The sequence below is a fragment of the Pezoporus wallicus genome, unplaced genomic scaffold (assembly GCF_028554395.1).
Source record: "Pezoporus wallicus isolate ANWC-B61680 ecotype Strahan unplaced genomic scaffold, APGP_CSIRO_Pwel_v1 contig_8788, whole genome shotgun sequence".
Classification (NCBI taxonomy): domain Eukaryota; kingdom Metazoa; phylum Chordata; class Aves; order Psittaciformes; family Psittacidae; genus Pezoporus; species Pezoporus wallicus.
This window is the reverse complement of record NW_026639196.1, coordinates 321,601-336,540: the sequence shown is the minus strand read 5'-3', so window position 1 is coordinate 336,540 and position 14,940 is coordinate 321,601. Positions and strand designations below refer to the sequence as shown.

The following is a 14,940-nucleotide window of genomic DNA, read 5'->3' as shown; positions in this document are numbered from 1 at the left end:
GCATCTAGCACATCACCAGCATCCAGCACATCACCACCATCCAGCACATCACCAGCATCTAGCACATCACCAGCATCCAGCACATCACCACCATCCAGCGCATCACCATCCAGCACATCACCATCCAGGGCATCACCACCATCCAGTACATCACCATCCAGCACATCACCACCATCCAGCACATCACCACCCTCCAGCGCATCACCACCATCCAGCGCATCACCACCATCCAGCACATCACCATCCAGCCATCACCACCATCCAGCGCATCACCATCCAGCGCATCACCACCATCCAGCACATCGCCATCATCCAGCACGTCACTACCATGACCACACCCCCACCACACTGCTCCCCAGGCGTGAGAGGGCCGTACATTTGACCACCATGCCACAGATGCTGCCCAACTCTAGCCAAACAGAAAATCCTCCCCAGAGAGCAACACTCTGGTTCCGCCTGGCTCTTGAGACAAGCTACCAATGGGCTCCAGGGCGCAAACCCCTGCTGTTCCAACCTGGGCCTTGCAGACACACGAGCTGTCCCCCTCGACCACTGCAGCGCCTCAGAACATCACCCGACAACCCACCCCGGCCTTTCCAGCCCCCAGGAGAGGAGAAGCCATCGGGTGACAATCTTCCTGGGAAGAGGCTGCAGCACGCCGCAGGTGGAGCTCACCATGAGCAGTTTGGTTTGTTGTGGGCAGTGGTTCTTCCTCTTTCCCCTTAAAAAGAATTCATCGAGCTGCGTGTGGGAGGCACTGGCCTGTGGGAGCAGGATCTGACCACCGGCATCACCAGCACTGCCAGCGCTGTGGGCAGGGCAGGGCAGGCTAGTGACAGGCTTTCATTCCCGATACATATGGGGACTCCTGGGGCCTGCAGTTACACTCCTGCTGCTCTGGGTAATCGATGAAGTCCGGGGAGGGCAGACCCGAGAGAATCATCAGGGACTTGTTCCAGATGGTGAAGGTCGGGCACACAGGCAGGATGAAGGAGACTTCGAACGTGTGGAGGTGCAGGGAGTTGGCCGGGTCATAGAAGGAGAGCGCGTTGTTGTCGTAATCCAGGAGGACGCCGAGGCGCTTCATCTGCGGGTGCACCTCCACCAGCATCTCCTTGTTATTGTGCCTCACCACAAAGTTGTTGTTGCAGCGGGAGAAGACCCACGACGAAGAGTTCTTCCCGATCCACTCGTTCCTGGGGGCTGACTTGTATGCCACGCCTATGGCATACCTGCAGGGGAGGAGAGGGGAGACTTGGATTAGCCGTAGCCTCAAGGACAAAATCCAGCCCTGACACTGCTGCTGCTGCCTCCCTGATGGCTGCTTTATAAGGGTTCTCCTCCTGTGGGAGCAGCACAGCAGCAGCTTTATGGGATGAAAAGGGGTGAGAGGCAGCAGTGACACATCTGGACAAGTTTGAACCCCTGCTCTGTTCTTTGTGCCACCACGGAGCAGAGCTGCCAGCTCACGGTGAGACCGGCGCCCCCCGCTGTGCCTGGTGCCCCAGGGGACAGGAGGTGGCACTGGAGCCCCGGAGAGCTGCAGGTCCTTCTCTGCCTTTGACCTGAGCATCCCTGCCATGAGCATCCCCAGGACACAGGGCTCCAGGCTCAGGGCTGATGCCATCGGCTGCACCAGCACGCGCCCTCTGCAGAGACACGGAGCTGCAAGGTATTGGAAAGCTCCTTCCTCCTCTGAAGGCCTCACGGGATCCAGTCACCAGCAAAACAATGCCTGGAACGGGTCCATTTCTAAGCAGCCGCTCCAGACACAATTATTGCTTGAGAAACAGCTCACAAACCAAGCTGCTGAAGTCAGAAACTGCTTTTTACTGAAGGCTGCACTAATGTGCATCTGGGATGCATCATGGGGCTGGGGCCTGAGGGCAGCCTGAGCTGCAGGATGCAGCAGTGAGGTGCTAGGGATGCTCTGTGCCACAGCTGGGAGTGAGCAGCAGAGCTTAGGGCTGTGGAGGCAGCCTCCCCAGGGCGACAGAGCCATGAAGCAGCATAGGGCGATGGAGAGCAAGCAGCAAGTTAGGCTGTGCCCCTCTGCCATCACTGGGCAGGGATGAGTATCCCAACGAGCAAGCTCAGGGTCAGGGAGGGCAATGGAGATACAAGCTTTACCTTGTGGCCTCACTGGATTGGAGCCGAAGGCTTCCAGCAGAGAGGAGAAACTCATCAACCTCTTGACAGCCACAGCCACCAGATTTAAGGTCCCAGCAGCCTCCCTGTCCATAAGAAGCTATGCCAAGCCCCAGGCCTTTAACCCTTATGTCTCCCACATGTCTCTGGGCAAACCTGAGGGCTCCCAGATGAAGGGAGGGAGGACAAGGTTGGTGCCTACCAGGTTGAGGATCCCACCACCACCTCCCAGTAGTGACAGCCGCTGTCAATGAAGATGTTTCCCACTGCTCCATAGCATCCTGTCCCGCTGAACCTCTCGGGCGTGTGGCTCTTCTTCAAGGAGCTCTCATCCTTCTCCATCTGCAGCCCATCATTGGAGATCTTCAACTTCTTGTGGGCCATCTTGGGGTCCAGCTTGAAAGGCTGACCTGTTAGTGGGAGGCACGCAGATTAGGATTCATGTTTGTCACTGCATTTGTCCTCTGTCAGTGATGTAAAATGTGGCAGAGATGGGAGGATGATGCCAGGCAGTGGCAGCAACCATTGGGATGCACTGTGAGCCAAACCGAGGCAGGGTGGGCAGCCTGAATTCCGGAATGGATCCATGCTCTATTAGCAGTAATGAGAGCTCCACAAGCACAGAGACAGGAGGGCAGAGCCTGAGGTCTGGAATAACAGCACCAGTCACAGCAGCAGAACCGCAGCATTGAGCACGTCTCCCCCAGCAGCTGACCCAGGCTGCTCTCACAGCGCCCAGGCTGCTATTGCGTGTCACAGGCAGCACAGCCCGAGGTTTTTGGTGCTCCTCTGCTGCCAAACAAGGTGTCAGCACCAGAGAAAGCAGCCTGGAAGTGAACACAGGTCCAGCCTCTGTTGAGGAAGACTGGGTGGGAGGTGGAGCCCGGGGCCTTCCTCCACACTTAACAGCATCCAGCTTGATGCATTCTGCAGGTCTGCAGTGCTGGCCTGAAACCCAGCTGCTGCAACTCCTCTTTGACCTTACCAGCACACAGGCAGCCAAACTGCTTCCTAACTGCCACCAACCGGTGCTGATCAAACCCTTCTGAGGATCTCAAAGGCTCCAGCAATGCCTGCAAACCATGCACTGCTATGGTCTACCCTAACCCGCACCCGCAGGTCCCCTGCCACGGCCAAGGCAAGAACCGTAGAAACCACCTTCCCTGAGCTTTATTTACTGTCAGAGCTGGGTCTGTCCTGGTATTCTGGCACTTTCATTCCCTTTTGGACACTTGCTAATAAATAAGACTGACTCAGGATCAGGCTCTGCAAAGGAAGGTTTCTCTCTGTCACTAAACCAGAACCGTTCTCCCAAGGTCTTCTGTTCAGGAACACAGATTTAGCCCCAGCACTGACAGCACTAACGCTGCAGAAATCAATGCGTCCTGACACTGACCTTCTGGTGATGAACGGATCCCTCCAAATATCCCTTCAGGAGCAGAAAGAGGGCTGTGAAATGTGATAATTGGCCCTTCTCCCTGTCGAGCTGCTGACACTTCCTGTGAGGTGACGGCAGCAGAGGAGCCTGCACTACCTCCTACCATCCACAGGGAAAGGAGGAAACCCTTTGCCATAGAACAACAAACGTGAAGGGGCAGGAGAAACAGCCCCTGGTGCTGGGGATGCAGCACGAAGCGGTGGCACCTTCAGTCAACACCACCCCAATGATGAGCAGGGAACACCCCAGAGGAGCCTTCATACACAGAGACAAACGATATATGGAATCATCATGGAATCCCAGCCTGGTTTGTGTTGGGAGGGACCTTAACGCTCATCCAGCTCCAACTCCCTGCCAGAGCAGGAACACCTTCCACTAGAGCAGGTTGCTCAAATACTCTCTCTCTACATTATACATATCCATACTGCTGAATCAAACACTCAGAAATTCTGAGGTTCCCCTAAACACTTTCCCTGGGAAGCACAGAAACCCTGCACCCGCGGCACAGGGATATGTGCTCACTGCTGCCGTGCACCTCCTTCTTGGTCATTCTGTGTGCAAAGAGAGCTCCTGGCGCACAGACTCCTGTTGTACACAGTAACTTGTGCAGTGCTTCAGGTGGGGATTGCTCAGGATTTATAAATATGCAGGAAGCTGCTGCAGATACATCCCTGCAGCAAGGGGCTGCAGAAACCTGAGGAGGCTCTTATTTAGGGTTAGGGTGATTCTTGATCAAATCTCAGTCTGATTTCCCTGCCCATATTTAACCCTCCTTGCCCACCCATAGGGAGATGTGAAGCACAGTCTTGCTGCAGCTGCAAAGCCCCATCCACCACCACACAGACACTCAGTTCTCCTTACGGCTCCCCACACACTCCTTCCCCTTTCTGTGAGGAAAGGCACGCACAAGTACACAACTGCACTGGGACCCCTGAAAGCCCCATGGTGTAAAGTGACCAGAAAGATGGTCCTTCAGTGTCCCCCAACATCCCAGCTGCTGAAGGACCTGCAGGCACTGGCAGAGCAGAGCTGATGGCAGGGAGTCCCGGGCACTTTGTGGGGTACCAGGAGACCAGGAGGCTGTCCCTGGAGGCAGGGAAGGAGCTGACACATGGAGCAAGATGGGGCATTTGACCATCGAAACCCTGGGTCTCCACTGCGCTAGCAGGGAGTGCTCAGCCATGCCCCTCTGGACCTGGGCACCACGGAGCTGCTCCCGCAGCACCCACCGAGGCGAGGTGAGCACCCACACGTACTGTTGGTCTTGAGCCGGGCAGGTTCGCTGTTCCGGCTGCCCGCCTGGTTGATGGCCTTGACGAGGAAGATGTAGCGGGTGCCGCTCTGGAGCCCGTGGACCGTGTAGTGGTTCTGCTTGATGTTGGGGACAATCATCCAGCTGTCCATGGAGTTGTAGAGACCTGGGTATAGGACATGGTGGAGAGGAAGGTTTATCCACAGGAAAGGACAGAGCGCAAACACCGTGTGCTGCCAACCAGACCTGACTGACTGCGTAACACTCAGGCTGATTTATACCTCCCAGAGAGGAAGAGGTGCTATCATCCTGCAGACAAGGACCAGCTTTAGACCCTTCATCAGAAAGGATGCAGTGGCTGAGTGACAACAGTCTGGGAATGATTTGGCCTCCCAGGAAGGTTTCTTTCCCAAACAACCAAGAAGAGCTTAGCCCTAGAGACTGAGGGCTCCCATCCTTACCAGAGCTTAAAAACAATCCTTTTTACTTCAGCTTTTGTCATCCATACAAACGTCCAACTCCCATCGAGCTCCTGGCTCCACAGACAGCGCGAAGGGGAGGCCAACTGTGTGCTCCTCCAAAAGGTATTTCCTTTCCTGGGAAGCTCCTTGTGTCCCTCCCCAGTCTCTTCATGCACGAGTTCAGCCAGGGCTCAGACGCTCTCACCACCAGACCTGACTGCTGCATCAACTGGCAACGCGCTATTCATGTTCACCTCTGAGATGTTAACTGATGTTTTCTTCACTCCTTGTACAAAGAGCCACTGAAGGCAGCTGATGGGTGTCCCTCTGGGCTGCCTTCCAGAGCTGCCCTGTCCTCCTCCCTTCCCATCTCTCCCACCTTCTCACGCCTGAAGCCAGGACCAAGAGGGAGGGACCCCTCCTGATCCCAGCCCAAAGACAGTGGCTGCTGGCCAGGCTGTGTGACCCAGCTCTGAGCATCGGACTTCCTCAAAGCAGGAACTTTCTCTGGCAGCTTCCTGAACGTTTTAGAGTGCACTTAACAGCCTTCCTGTGCTGTGACCCTGTGCCTCCAGCACTGACACCCTCTGGACCAGTGACAGCAGCCCTCAAAGTCCACAATGCAGAAGCATCATGTCAGCAATTCCTACAGTGGTTAAGTGCTTACTAAGGAAAACCAGGAATAAAAACTCCTCTCAGGAGCCATGCTGCCAGGATTCTGCACTCCTCCAAAGCACTTCAGGATGGACAAGCTGGAAGCTCTGGTTTTGTTCTCCCATTACAACATTCATATTTTTTTTGTTTTGTTTTTTTCTTTCTGGCATGAAACAAGCAGTTTCCCTGGACTTTCTCCTACAACCCAGCCCATGGATCCATTTTCCTCCAGAACACAAACCCCCTCCAGTTTCAGGAAAAAGGCAGCATTAAAAGAAATCACAGAATCACAACAGCCTGGTTTGGGTTGGGAGGGACCTTAAAGCACATCCAGTTCCAACCTCCTGCCACAGGCAGGGACCCCTCCCACTAGAGCAGCTTGCTCCAAGCCCCTGTGTGCAACCTGGCCTTGAACACTGCCAGGGATGGGGCAGCCACAGCTTCCTTGGGCGAATCATAACAAGTACGTACCTCTGACACCCCAAGGATGCACTGGGCACACAAAGAAAGACCCCACTGCTGCTGCTGCTGAGACTGGGAAACAGCCCTCAGCTTCATGGCCAAGATGTTCTTGTATCCCCGCCCCTCTGTGCAAACCCCAGGAGCCCCTTTCCCTATGAGGACATCAAACCAGCTTGTGCCTTTTTCCCAGATAAACCTTCCTGGGAACGAGCACCAAGTCAGCCTCTGCCATCAGGACAGCCTCGGAGATGCAAAGCTTGTGAGGTGAGCAACTAGAATCACAGACCCACGAGTGAGAGCCCTCACTAGCTGCAGGTCCCACTTCTGCTGAGCAGACCTGTGGTAGTGTGGAAGAATGTTGAGCTCTGCCAGATTATTTTCAGGAAAAGTTACCTGGAGATGTGCTTCAATACTGCTATGGGGTGATAAATCAGTGACCAGCCTGTGGAGCAGCCCTGCCCATAAGGTGTCAGGGGGAGAGATACGGATCTGGGAGCCAAGACGGATAGAGACCCACCACTGATCCAAGCGCTCCATGGGGCCAGAGGCTGCAGGCACTGAGCGCAGGGCAGAACAGCCCCAGCCAGGGCTCCTACATCCCTGACCCCAGCCCTGAGCAGAGTCCTCACCGGACCTTCCCTCGCAGTGTCCTCCCCCAGTTCCCAGCCTCTAAACCCGCCGATTCTCCCCGAGAACATCTCTCCTCCCCGGAGCAGCGCAGCGCGATGCCCCCCGCTGCTGCCGTCACTTACTGATGAAGTTGGCCTGCCCGGTGAAGATGGTGTACTGCAGCTCGTAGGAGCTGACGCTGAACTCATCCTCGGACATCCAGTGCACAGTGATGGTGTCGTGGGAGGCTGTGCAGAGCTCCTCCCGCACTGACGGCGGGTTCGGTGCTGCGGGAGATCACAAACAACCCGGTAAGGTCCTGCTTTCCCAATGCTCCCTGAGCTCAGACCTGAGAGCAGCCCTCAGTGCCCAAAGGGGCTACAGGAGACCTGGAGAGGTGCTTTGGACAAGGGCCTGTAGGGACAGGCCAAGGGGAATGGCTTGAACCTGCCAGAGGGGAGACTGAGATGAGCTCTTAGGCAGAAGCTCTTCCCTGTGAGGGTGCTGAGGCGCTGGCACAGGGTGCCCAGAGAAGCTGTGGCTGCCCCATCCCTGGCAGTGTTCAAGGCCAGGTTGGACACAGGGGCTTGGAGCAAGCTGCTCCAGTGGAAGGTGTCCCTGCCCGTGGCAGAGGTTGGGACTGGATGAGATTTAAGGTCTCTCCAACCCAACCCAACCCAACCTGTGCTTCACAGATATCATCATTTTTGACATGTTTCCTGAGTTCTCCCACCCTCCAGGACAGGCAGTGTGCACCAGTGACAGTGTGACACTGCCCTGGTGGCAGCGCAGCCTCAGCCAACCAGGTAAGTGCTGCCAGTGACAACAACCCGCAGCTCCTTTGCCGTGCAGTGCATGCTCACCCGTCAGGTAATCCAGCCCCTCCAGCAGCTTCTTCTCTCTGGAAAAATCCAAAGCAAAGTTTTCAAAGGCATCATTAAAATTGATATCTGGTATCAGAACTTGGGAGGAGGCGGTTGCCATGGCGACCCTGGAAGAAAAGAGGAGCCCATCAATACGCATCAGGGTGCGGGATGCTCCCGGCAGCGCTGAGGAAGGGGATTGGCGGGGATGCTGTGGGATACTGGCTCGTACCTACTACCCCTGCTCCTGCCCTAGGAGGGTGGCCTGGCCTGGGGACAGGTCCCACAGAGGTGTGTGTGGGGGGCTCCATCCCTGGGGGTCCAGCCCCAACTACCCTCCAAGCTCCCTCTGGATCAGCATTCCCACCCCTTCCCCCCTGGAATGATGTTTGCTCCCACAGGAGATGTTCAGCTTTGTGAGGACCTGCCATGCAGCCTCTGTTCTTCGAGGGCTGGGCACCAGAGACACCACAGAGCAGCATCCGCGGGCAGGTCCCTGCGAGCAAGGACAGCTCCAGCCACATCCCACCTCTCAGCCACGTTCCTGGCTGTCTGCAGGAACCGCGCGTGGTCGTTCTCCTTCAGGATGTGCTCTGCCTGGTTGATGAGGACCGTGGAGCGCTCCAGGCACTGCCGACAGTTGGCGACCTGCTGAGCCAGCTTCCGCAGCTTCATCACCTGCGAGGGGGAGCACAGCGGGGCTCAGAAAGGGGCTCAAAAGCCAGCACATGACCTGGAAAGCAGAGGAGAGACCTCATCCCAGGCCAGGGGCTGCTTAAGTAAGGCAAGAAACAGTGAAACAGTGCAGAATCGTCCCCATGCATTCTGGGGAGGGACAGCAGCAATGCACTCCCTATGCTCAATCTTGCTTCCAGGTGGGAAAGCCTCAGGCAAAAGCCTGAATCTTGGAGCTCCCAACCGGTCCAAGAGGGTCCCCCAGGCCTCAGGGCTCCACACAAACATGTTCCTTGTCATACTTTCTGCTGCAGGTCAGTGCCACTGCAGTGGAGAGGGGTGGGGAGAGGCGGCAGAGCCCCTGCCCCTGCCTGCTCTCTGCCAGCTGCCCGGAGGGGCTGCAGCAGAATGCGCTAAGACTGAGGGCAGAAGCTGCAGGTGCTGTGGCCAGGGGCCAGTGTTACTGGGCTGGGCTGTGACACCAGCACCTGCAGAGCCCTGAGCACCGGATCTGTGCTGCGCGTGAAGAGTGCTCTTCAGACCAGCTGCCTCCTCCTCCCGCATCCTCCATCCTCCTCCCTTCCCTGGCCACTTTTCGCAGCACCACGTGCCACTGTGATCAGACCGCTCCACGCATCCATCGGGCTGTTTGTCAGGAAAATCCACACAGAACAATGGAAAACCAAGCGCCAGCTCAGCGGGAAGGTAGCGTTTCTGGAGCTGCAGCTGGAGAGCTTCAAACCAGCCGCAGTGGCCAGAGCTTCCTCCTGTCTCCTATGTTCGGAGCTTTTTAAGCTCCGCGGTGCTTGTGGCTGGGGCTCCTCACTACTCAGAGGTATCAAGAGTGATGGGGAAGGTGCCTGGCCTCCCTCAGCACAGGGACTGCAGCCGGGCACCGCAGTGCTGCAGACCCACACTTTAACATCCCCAGCCCGATTTCACCAGCAAAAAGGCTTGTTCCAGCTTCCAGGTGTCTGAAGTTACCTGGTGTCATGGTTTATCTTTGGAAGTCAGACCCAGTCCTGTCCCCAGTACACCCAGTACCACCATTCCCATGTCCATTCCCCACTGGTCTAGTGCTGAGTTTGCAGCTACATGGGCACAAGCTTGCTGCTCTGACCCTGGCTATAAGCAGCCGAGCATTGTTCTCCAGGTGGGTTTGGGCACTCATCAGGGCCTCTCCTCCACCCAGCTTCCAGTTTGTAGGAAAACATCTTTGAGCCTTCCAGCTCCCTGCCAAGCATGGCTGAAACTGGACAACGTGGCCAGAACACAGTAAGGGGCGAGGTGGGAAATGAGAGGCAGACAGACAGATGGACCAGCAGAAGGCACCGTTACATAAAATATGCTCCTGAGGTGGCTGGGATAAAAGCAGCATAACCAAGCTTCCACCCCAGCCGAGGGGTCCAAGCATCGTGCTGCTCTTGCACTCATAGCACAACCTACTCCCAGACCTTCACTGGTGTATGTGGGGTGATGCTACTCCCCAGCTCAGCTGTCAGCAAGTGATGGACACAGAGCTGGACGCTGATGAACCTCTGAGCTCAGCAGGAAAGGCAAAGGGCTCGTGCACACTCACTGTGAACTCAGAACTACAGAACTGTCCCTCTGTCCTGTCCCTCCAGTCTCTGCCCATCGCATGGAAACCACTGGGAAAAGCCAGAATCACTGGAGGAGGGGTCCAAACACACACCTCCCCCCAAGAAAGGGGTGAGAAGTGCTGCAATGCAGAGCATGTGCCTCTCCCTCACCTGCAATGCAGGGCTCGGGTGGCCCTTCAGCATTAATTCCACTGTATCCTATTAGCACTGCAGAGTTAGAAAAGCGCTGAGGAAACGTCTGGCCTGATCCAAGCACTGCATCCACTTGTCACGTTCATCAATGTGCCCTCCATCCTCTGGCGATGCCAAGCACGTGCCTTGTCCTGGCAGGGGAACCCTGCGGACAGCAGGAGAGGACACCAGGACCTGCGCCCCATCTGTGGGGCAGGGAGATGAAGCTGTGCTCACACCAACAGCTGCCTAGAGCAGATCAGCTCCTTCATGCCAAGGCAATAAGCCACTGTCAGCCCTTCTGTGTGTGTGCTGCTGGGACATCCCAGCCCCACGGGCACAAGAGGGGACCCTGGAACCATGGTTCAAGCTCTCCAGCTCTCCTTACCTTCGTCTCCTTGATCTTGACAGCGATGACCTGCTTGCGCTGGCGGATGATCTCCATGAGCTCGTCACACTCCTCCATCAGCTTGGCCTCATGCATGGCTGTGTTAACCTAGCCAGGGCAGCAAAAGCACACATGCTTTTAGGAGACACATGCTCATCCCTGAGCCCAGGAGCGCCGCGGCTCCCCCAGCTCAGACCAGGGGACATGCAATAGGTATCCTCCATGCTCGCCCGCATCCAGCTGGAGGAAGGAAGAAGGCTGGAGAAGGGGGTGAGTCCCTCCTCGCTGCACACCCAGGGTCAGTGTTGGGGCTGCACTGGGTGCTCATGGGGCACAGGCTCCTCCACAGGTACTGCCCCTGCCGGGGGCACTGGCTGCAGGAGCCAGGCTCAGCCCCAGTCATGGCTCCATTGCTTCCCAACAAAGCCTGTGCACCACCGGCCAGCACCAGAGGCTCAGGAATCTCCCTGTCTCCCTGCATGTTTTGGTGTGCTCAGCACAGCACAGGCACAGGTTTCAGGCCTCTGCCTCTGGGACAGACCAGCATCCCTGGGGGGATACACTTGACAGAAGGGGCTCAAGCCCTGTCACTCAAACCCACCAGTGCACTAGAGGACAAGGACAGGCTGTCTTCATTCCATACCCTCGGAGCTGTGTGAAGCAGTGGGGAATCTGAAGGCAGCCCAGAGTTAAACACATTCTGTACAAGAGCTTTTTTTAAACCTGGCCAGCAGCTTATGCAACTCCGAAGTGGGAGACAGCCGATGGGCTGCGAGGACAGCTCCAGCAGGAAAACAGAGCAGGATCTGCCCCATCTGCTGTGGAGGGGGGACAAGATCAGGGGCTGGAGCCTGCAGCAATCTGTGCTGCCTTGCAACCCGGCTGTCACAGGGGATGCTGGCAGCACACTCGCCCCTGCGTGCGGCAGAGGTGGCATCACCAAACCCTCCCAGAGCACAGATCAGGGCTGTGTCTGCAGCCCCAGTGTCTGCTGTTGCCACTGGGAGGGAGACCTGGGTGCAAAGATCCCAGAGGAGAAGTGTCGGGGGGGGATCACTCACCAGGCTGAGACCCCAGGCCCCTGCTTCCATTAACCCCAAAGCTGAAAACCCACCCAGGGCCAGGGCTCTGCAGCTCAGCCACCACCCATGCTCTGGGAGGCTGATGGCAGATGGGGGCACAGAGCCCACCACAGCCCTTCCTCAGCTGCCTCCTCTCCACAAAGGAGCATCCGAGGCCACGGTCCCAGCCCCACAGTGCTGGCAGAGCATGGAGCAGGGATTTCAGGCCAGCATGGCTCAGCCTAACACTGCCCAAAGCACTTTTCATTAGGATGAACCAGTTCCCATAGCAGGTAAATGCTGCATTTGAGGTGAATTCTCAGCAGGTGCTATGGCTGTAGGAAAGCCTCTTAGACATAAAGAGTGGGGGAAAAAATATTTCACTCTTCTCAAAGCATGTGTGGGAATGTGCTAGGGACAATACACCCCTACAGCAAAAAGCAATGGTAAAACTCAAACCTGAAGACGGGCATTGCAGCTCGCGGAGGGCTGAGGAGCATTCCTGCAGCCTGAGGTGGGAGTCAGCACACATAAACCTCCTCCTCCTCACCCAGGCAGTGGGAACCCAGCTCCAAGATGGAGAAGGGAACCCCAGCCCACCCCAAAGCTATTCACAGGGTGCAGGGGACATGCACCAGGCCAGCTCCATGCAGCACAGTGTGAGGGCAGCAACTTCTACCCCCGTGACAGTACATCAGGGTGCCGAAGTAACCACCCTGGTGCTTTGGGCTCCTCGCAGGGCTGCTACCTGCTCTCTATGGTCCTCATTTCCATCACAGGATGTGCTCCCTTTGCCCTCTCTCCCCAGAAGCCCCATGCACCATCCCCAAGGGGTCACTCCTCGCAGGCTCCATGTATGGGGACTCCCGTGACACCCTTCTCCAGGGGCTGGCCTCCCTCCTCTGCACCTCAGGGTGCCGGTGTCACAGTCCTTTGGACATCGTGTAGGACTTATACTGGACATGGGCAGGGTACTGGGATCGCACATGTCTGCTTATGCACAGCATCCCCAGATAGCTCCAAAGCACAATCCCCGCGACACAGCCTCCAAGGGAAGTGTGGAGGGACAGAGATATTTTCTACTTCACACTTCAGTGTGCTCTCTGAAGGGCAGGGCTGCATATTTAGTAAGGCTGAGAAATGAATTTCAACCGTTATTTTAAGCAGAGTGACTGACAAAGCTGAAAACTCCAAAACTATGTAGGAAATGGCAGCCTGGGGGCCTGAAACTTCCAGAATTAGAAAGAAACACCAAATAGCTTTCCGTTCATCACAGGTTAGTCCAGAAGATGCTAGAGCTGGATCCAGAGGAGGAGGTTTGGAAGGACATCCACATGCATCCCTGCTCCAACCCCATTGGGGTCACAGAGTCAAAGCATGACCTTTAAGAGCAGTGAGGGCTGCTGATGGTCACCAGGGCTATGGAGGGACATTCTGGCTCCCTCTCTGCCTGCCGGACACCCGCTTGCTCTCTGTGGACCACAGTCCCCCTAGACCCGCTGGGAGGAGGCAGCCGATGCTTCGCCAGCAGTGCCGGGTCAGGAAGCTCTGTTCTTCATCCTTCATGAAGGTGCTGGGTCAAGGAACCGCTGCTTAATTTATCAACCAGAAAACACCAACAGCCCATTAAAACAACCCTGCTTGTGACAGCCTCTCTCGTGTTCCACTTCAGCAGAGCTGCAAATTAATTTGCCATTAATTGGTACATGCGCTTTGAAACAGCAGCGAGGTGTGAAGCATCTTCCTCCTCTCGAGTGCTTTCCAAGCAGAGCATCACTTCTGAACTCCCGGAGCTGGGGCCGCAGCCAAGACTCGGCATCAGGCTGTGGCACGATGCAAACAAGAGATGCCTGACTGCACACCAGGAACACAGAGCGCTTACAGATCAAGTAGTGAAAGCAGCAAGGTCAGCAGAGCCCCTCTCCTCAGCAGGATTACGGGTGATCTCCTCTCTTCTGCTAGTGCTTGCTGTAATCCCCTCTACAAAGCCTTCCTCCTCACTGCCTGTTTAAGCTTGAGCGTTGCTATTCTGCTGCGGAATGCTGGGCTCAGGCAGGAGAGATTGTAACCGCTGCCTGGCAGCAGGGAGGAGGCCGAGTGCATGTTTGGGAAGAGGATAGGAAGTAGGAACTCTGGCTGCTGCAAACAGGCAGAAAGTCTGGGACCAGCCTTGTCTTGCAAGGGGAAGCTGCGGGGGATGGAAACAATGTCCCTGCCTGAGCCAGGGCACTGGGGACAAGTCAGTCTGCCCACACTGCCACACGAGGAGCCTGACCCCGAACACAGACTGAGTTAGAGACGAGGAAAACAGCTTTAACAGTGAGGTTCAGCAAGGAACAGTGCTGCACTGGCCCCACACCAGCCTGTGGGGAGGGTCTGGGGTGGGACAGCCCAGAAAGTACATGGGAGGTGTGTGAAAATTACAGCCACTGCCCCGTGATGCAGAAGTGGGGTTATAGCCTGGGAACAGCCAAACCCACCCTTTTCCCTCCCCTCAGAGCACTGGAAGTGAGCAGCCTGGGGGCTGGTGCCTCTTCCCAGTGGCTCCCAGTCACACCTCCCTCTCCTTCAGACCATGCAGACCCCTGGAAGCATCCCCACATCCTCCGTCAGCCTCCTGTCGCACTTTGGCATCAGTGACGCTTCCCACCATGCTCACCTCCATCCCCAGGGCAGCCCCTGAGAAAGGACGCAGGAGCAATGCCGCGTACCTGCCATTCCCACTGGTGCAGCTTCCCCATCACACCCCCCAGCCTCTGACCGCTCTCACCAACCTCCACTTGCTGGCAGATCTGTATGAGCTTGGCCATCTGGTTCTCCAGTTCGCTGTTGCGCTTCACCAGGTTGGTGAGATTCGTCTCCAGTGTTTGCTGCAAGAACCGGGAGAGGAGGAAGAGAAAAAGCAAAGAGGTCAGCAGAGACAGGACCCCCTGACCAGTGCCCCAGCCACAACCATTTCCCGCTCCATGTGCCCCCTGAGGGAGCCACAACTGGAATAACTCTGGAATAACAGCTCGGGTGTCCTGGCAGCTCCTGGTGAGCTGTGCGAGCGTTCGGCACTGCGGTGGCCCTGGGGAGGTGACAGTGGGGTGTCTGCCCTTTGCTGCTCCTTTGGGGCTGTTGGAGGAGCCAGGGCTGTGCTCTTTCCTGCAGCAAA

General features: G+C 56.5%; 1 protein-coding gene across 1 annotated transcript in view; it reads right to left on the bottom strand.

Annotated features, from left to right (window-relative positions):
• Positions 1-665: 665 nt before the first annotated feature.
• Positions 666-14,940, bottom strand: part of MID2 (midline 2) — a 63,961-nt gene continuing 49,686 nt past the window's right edge. The window contains exons 3-10 of the mRNA XM_057413845.1: positions 14,558-14,653; positions 10,723-10,830; positions 8,417-8,565; positions 7,888-8,015; positions 7,168-7,311; positions 4,843-5,004; positions 2,351-2,558; positions 666-1,232 (exon numbers count right to left, since the gene is read on the bottom strand). Of these exons, the coding sequence (XP_057269828.1) occupies positions 830-1,232; positions 2,351-2,558; positions 4,843-5,004; positions 7,168-7,311; positions 7,888-8,015; positions 8,417-8,565; positions 10,723-10,830; positions 14,558-14,653 (1,398 nt within the window). The 3' untranslated portion in view covers positions 666-829. The remainder of the gene's footprint in view (positions 1,233-2,350; positions 2,559-4,842; positions 5,005-7,167; positions 7,312-7,887; positions 8,016-8,416; positions 8,566-10,722; positions 10,831-14,557; positions 14,654-14,940) is intronic.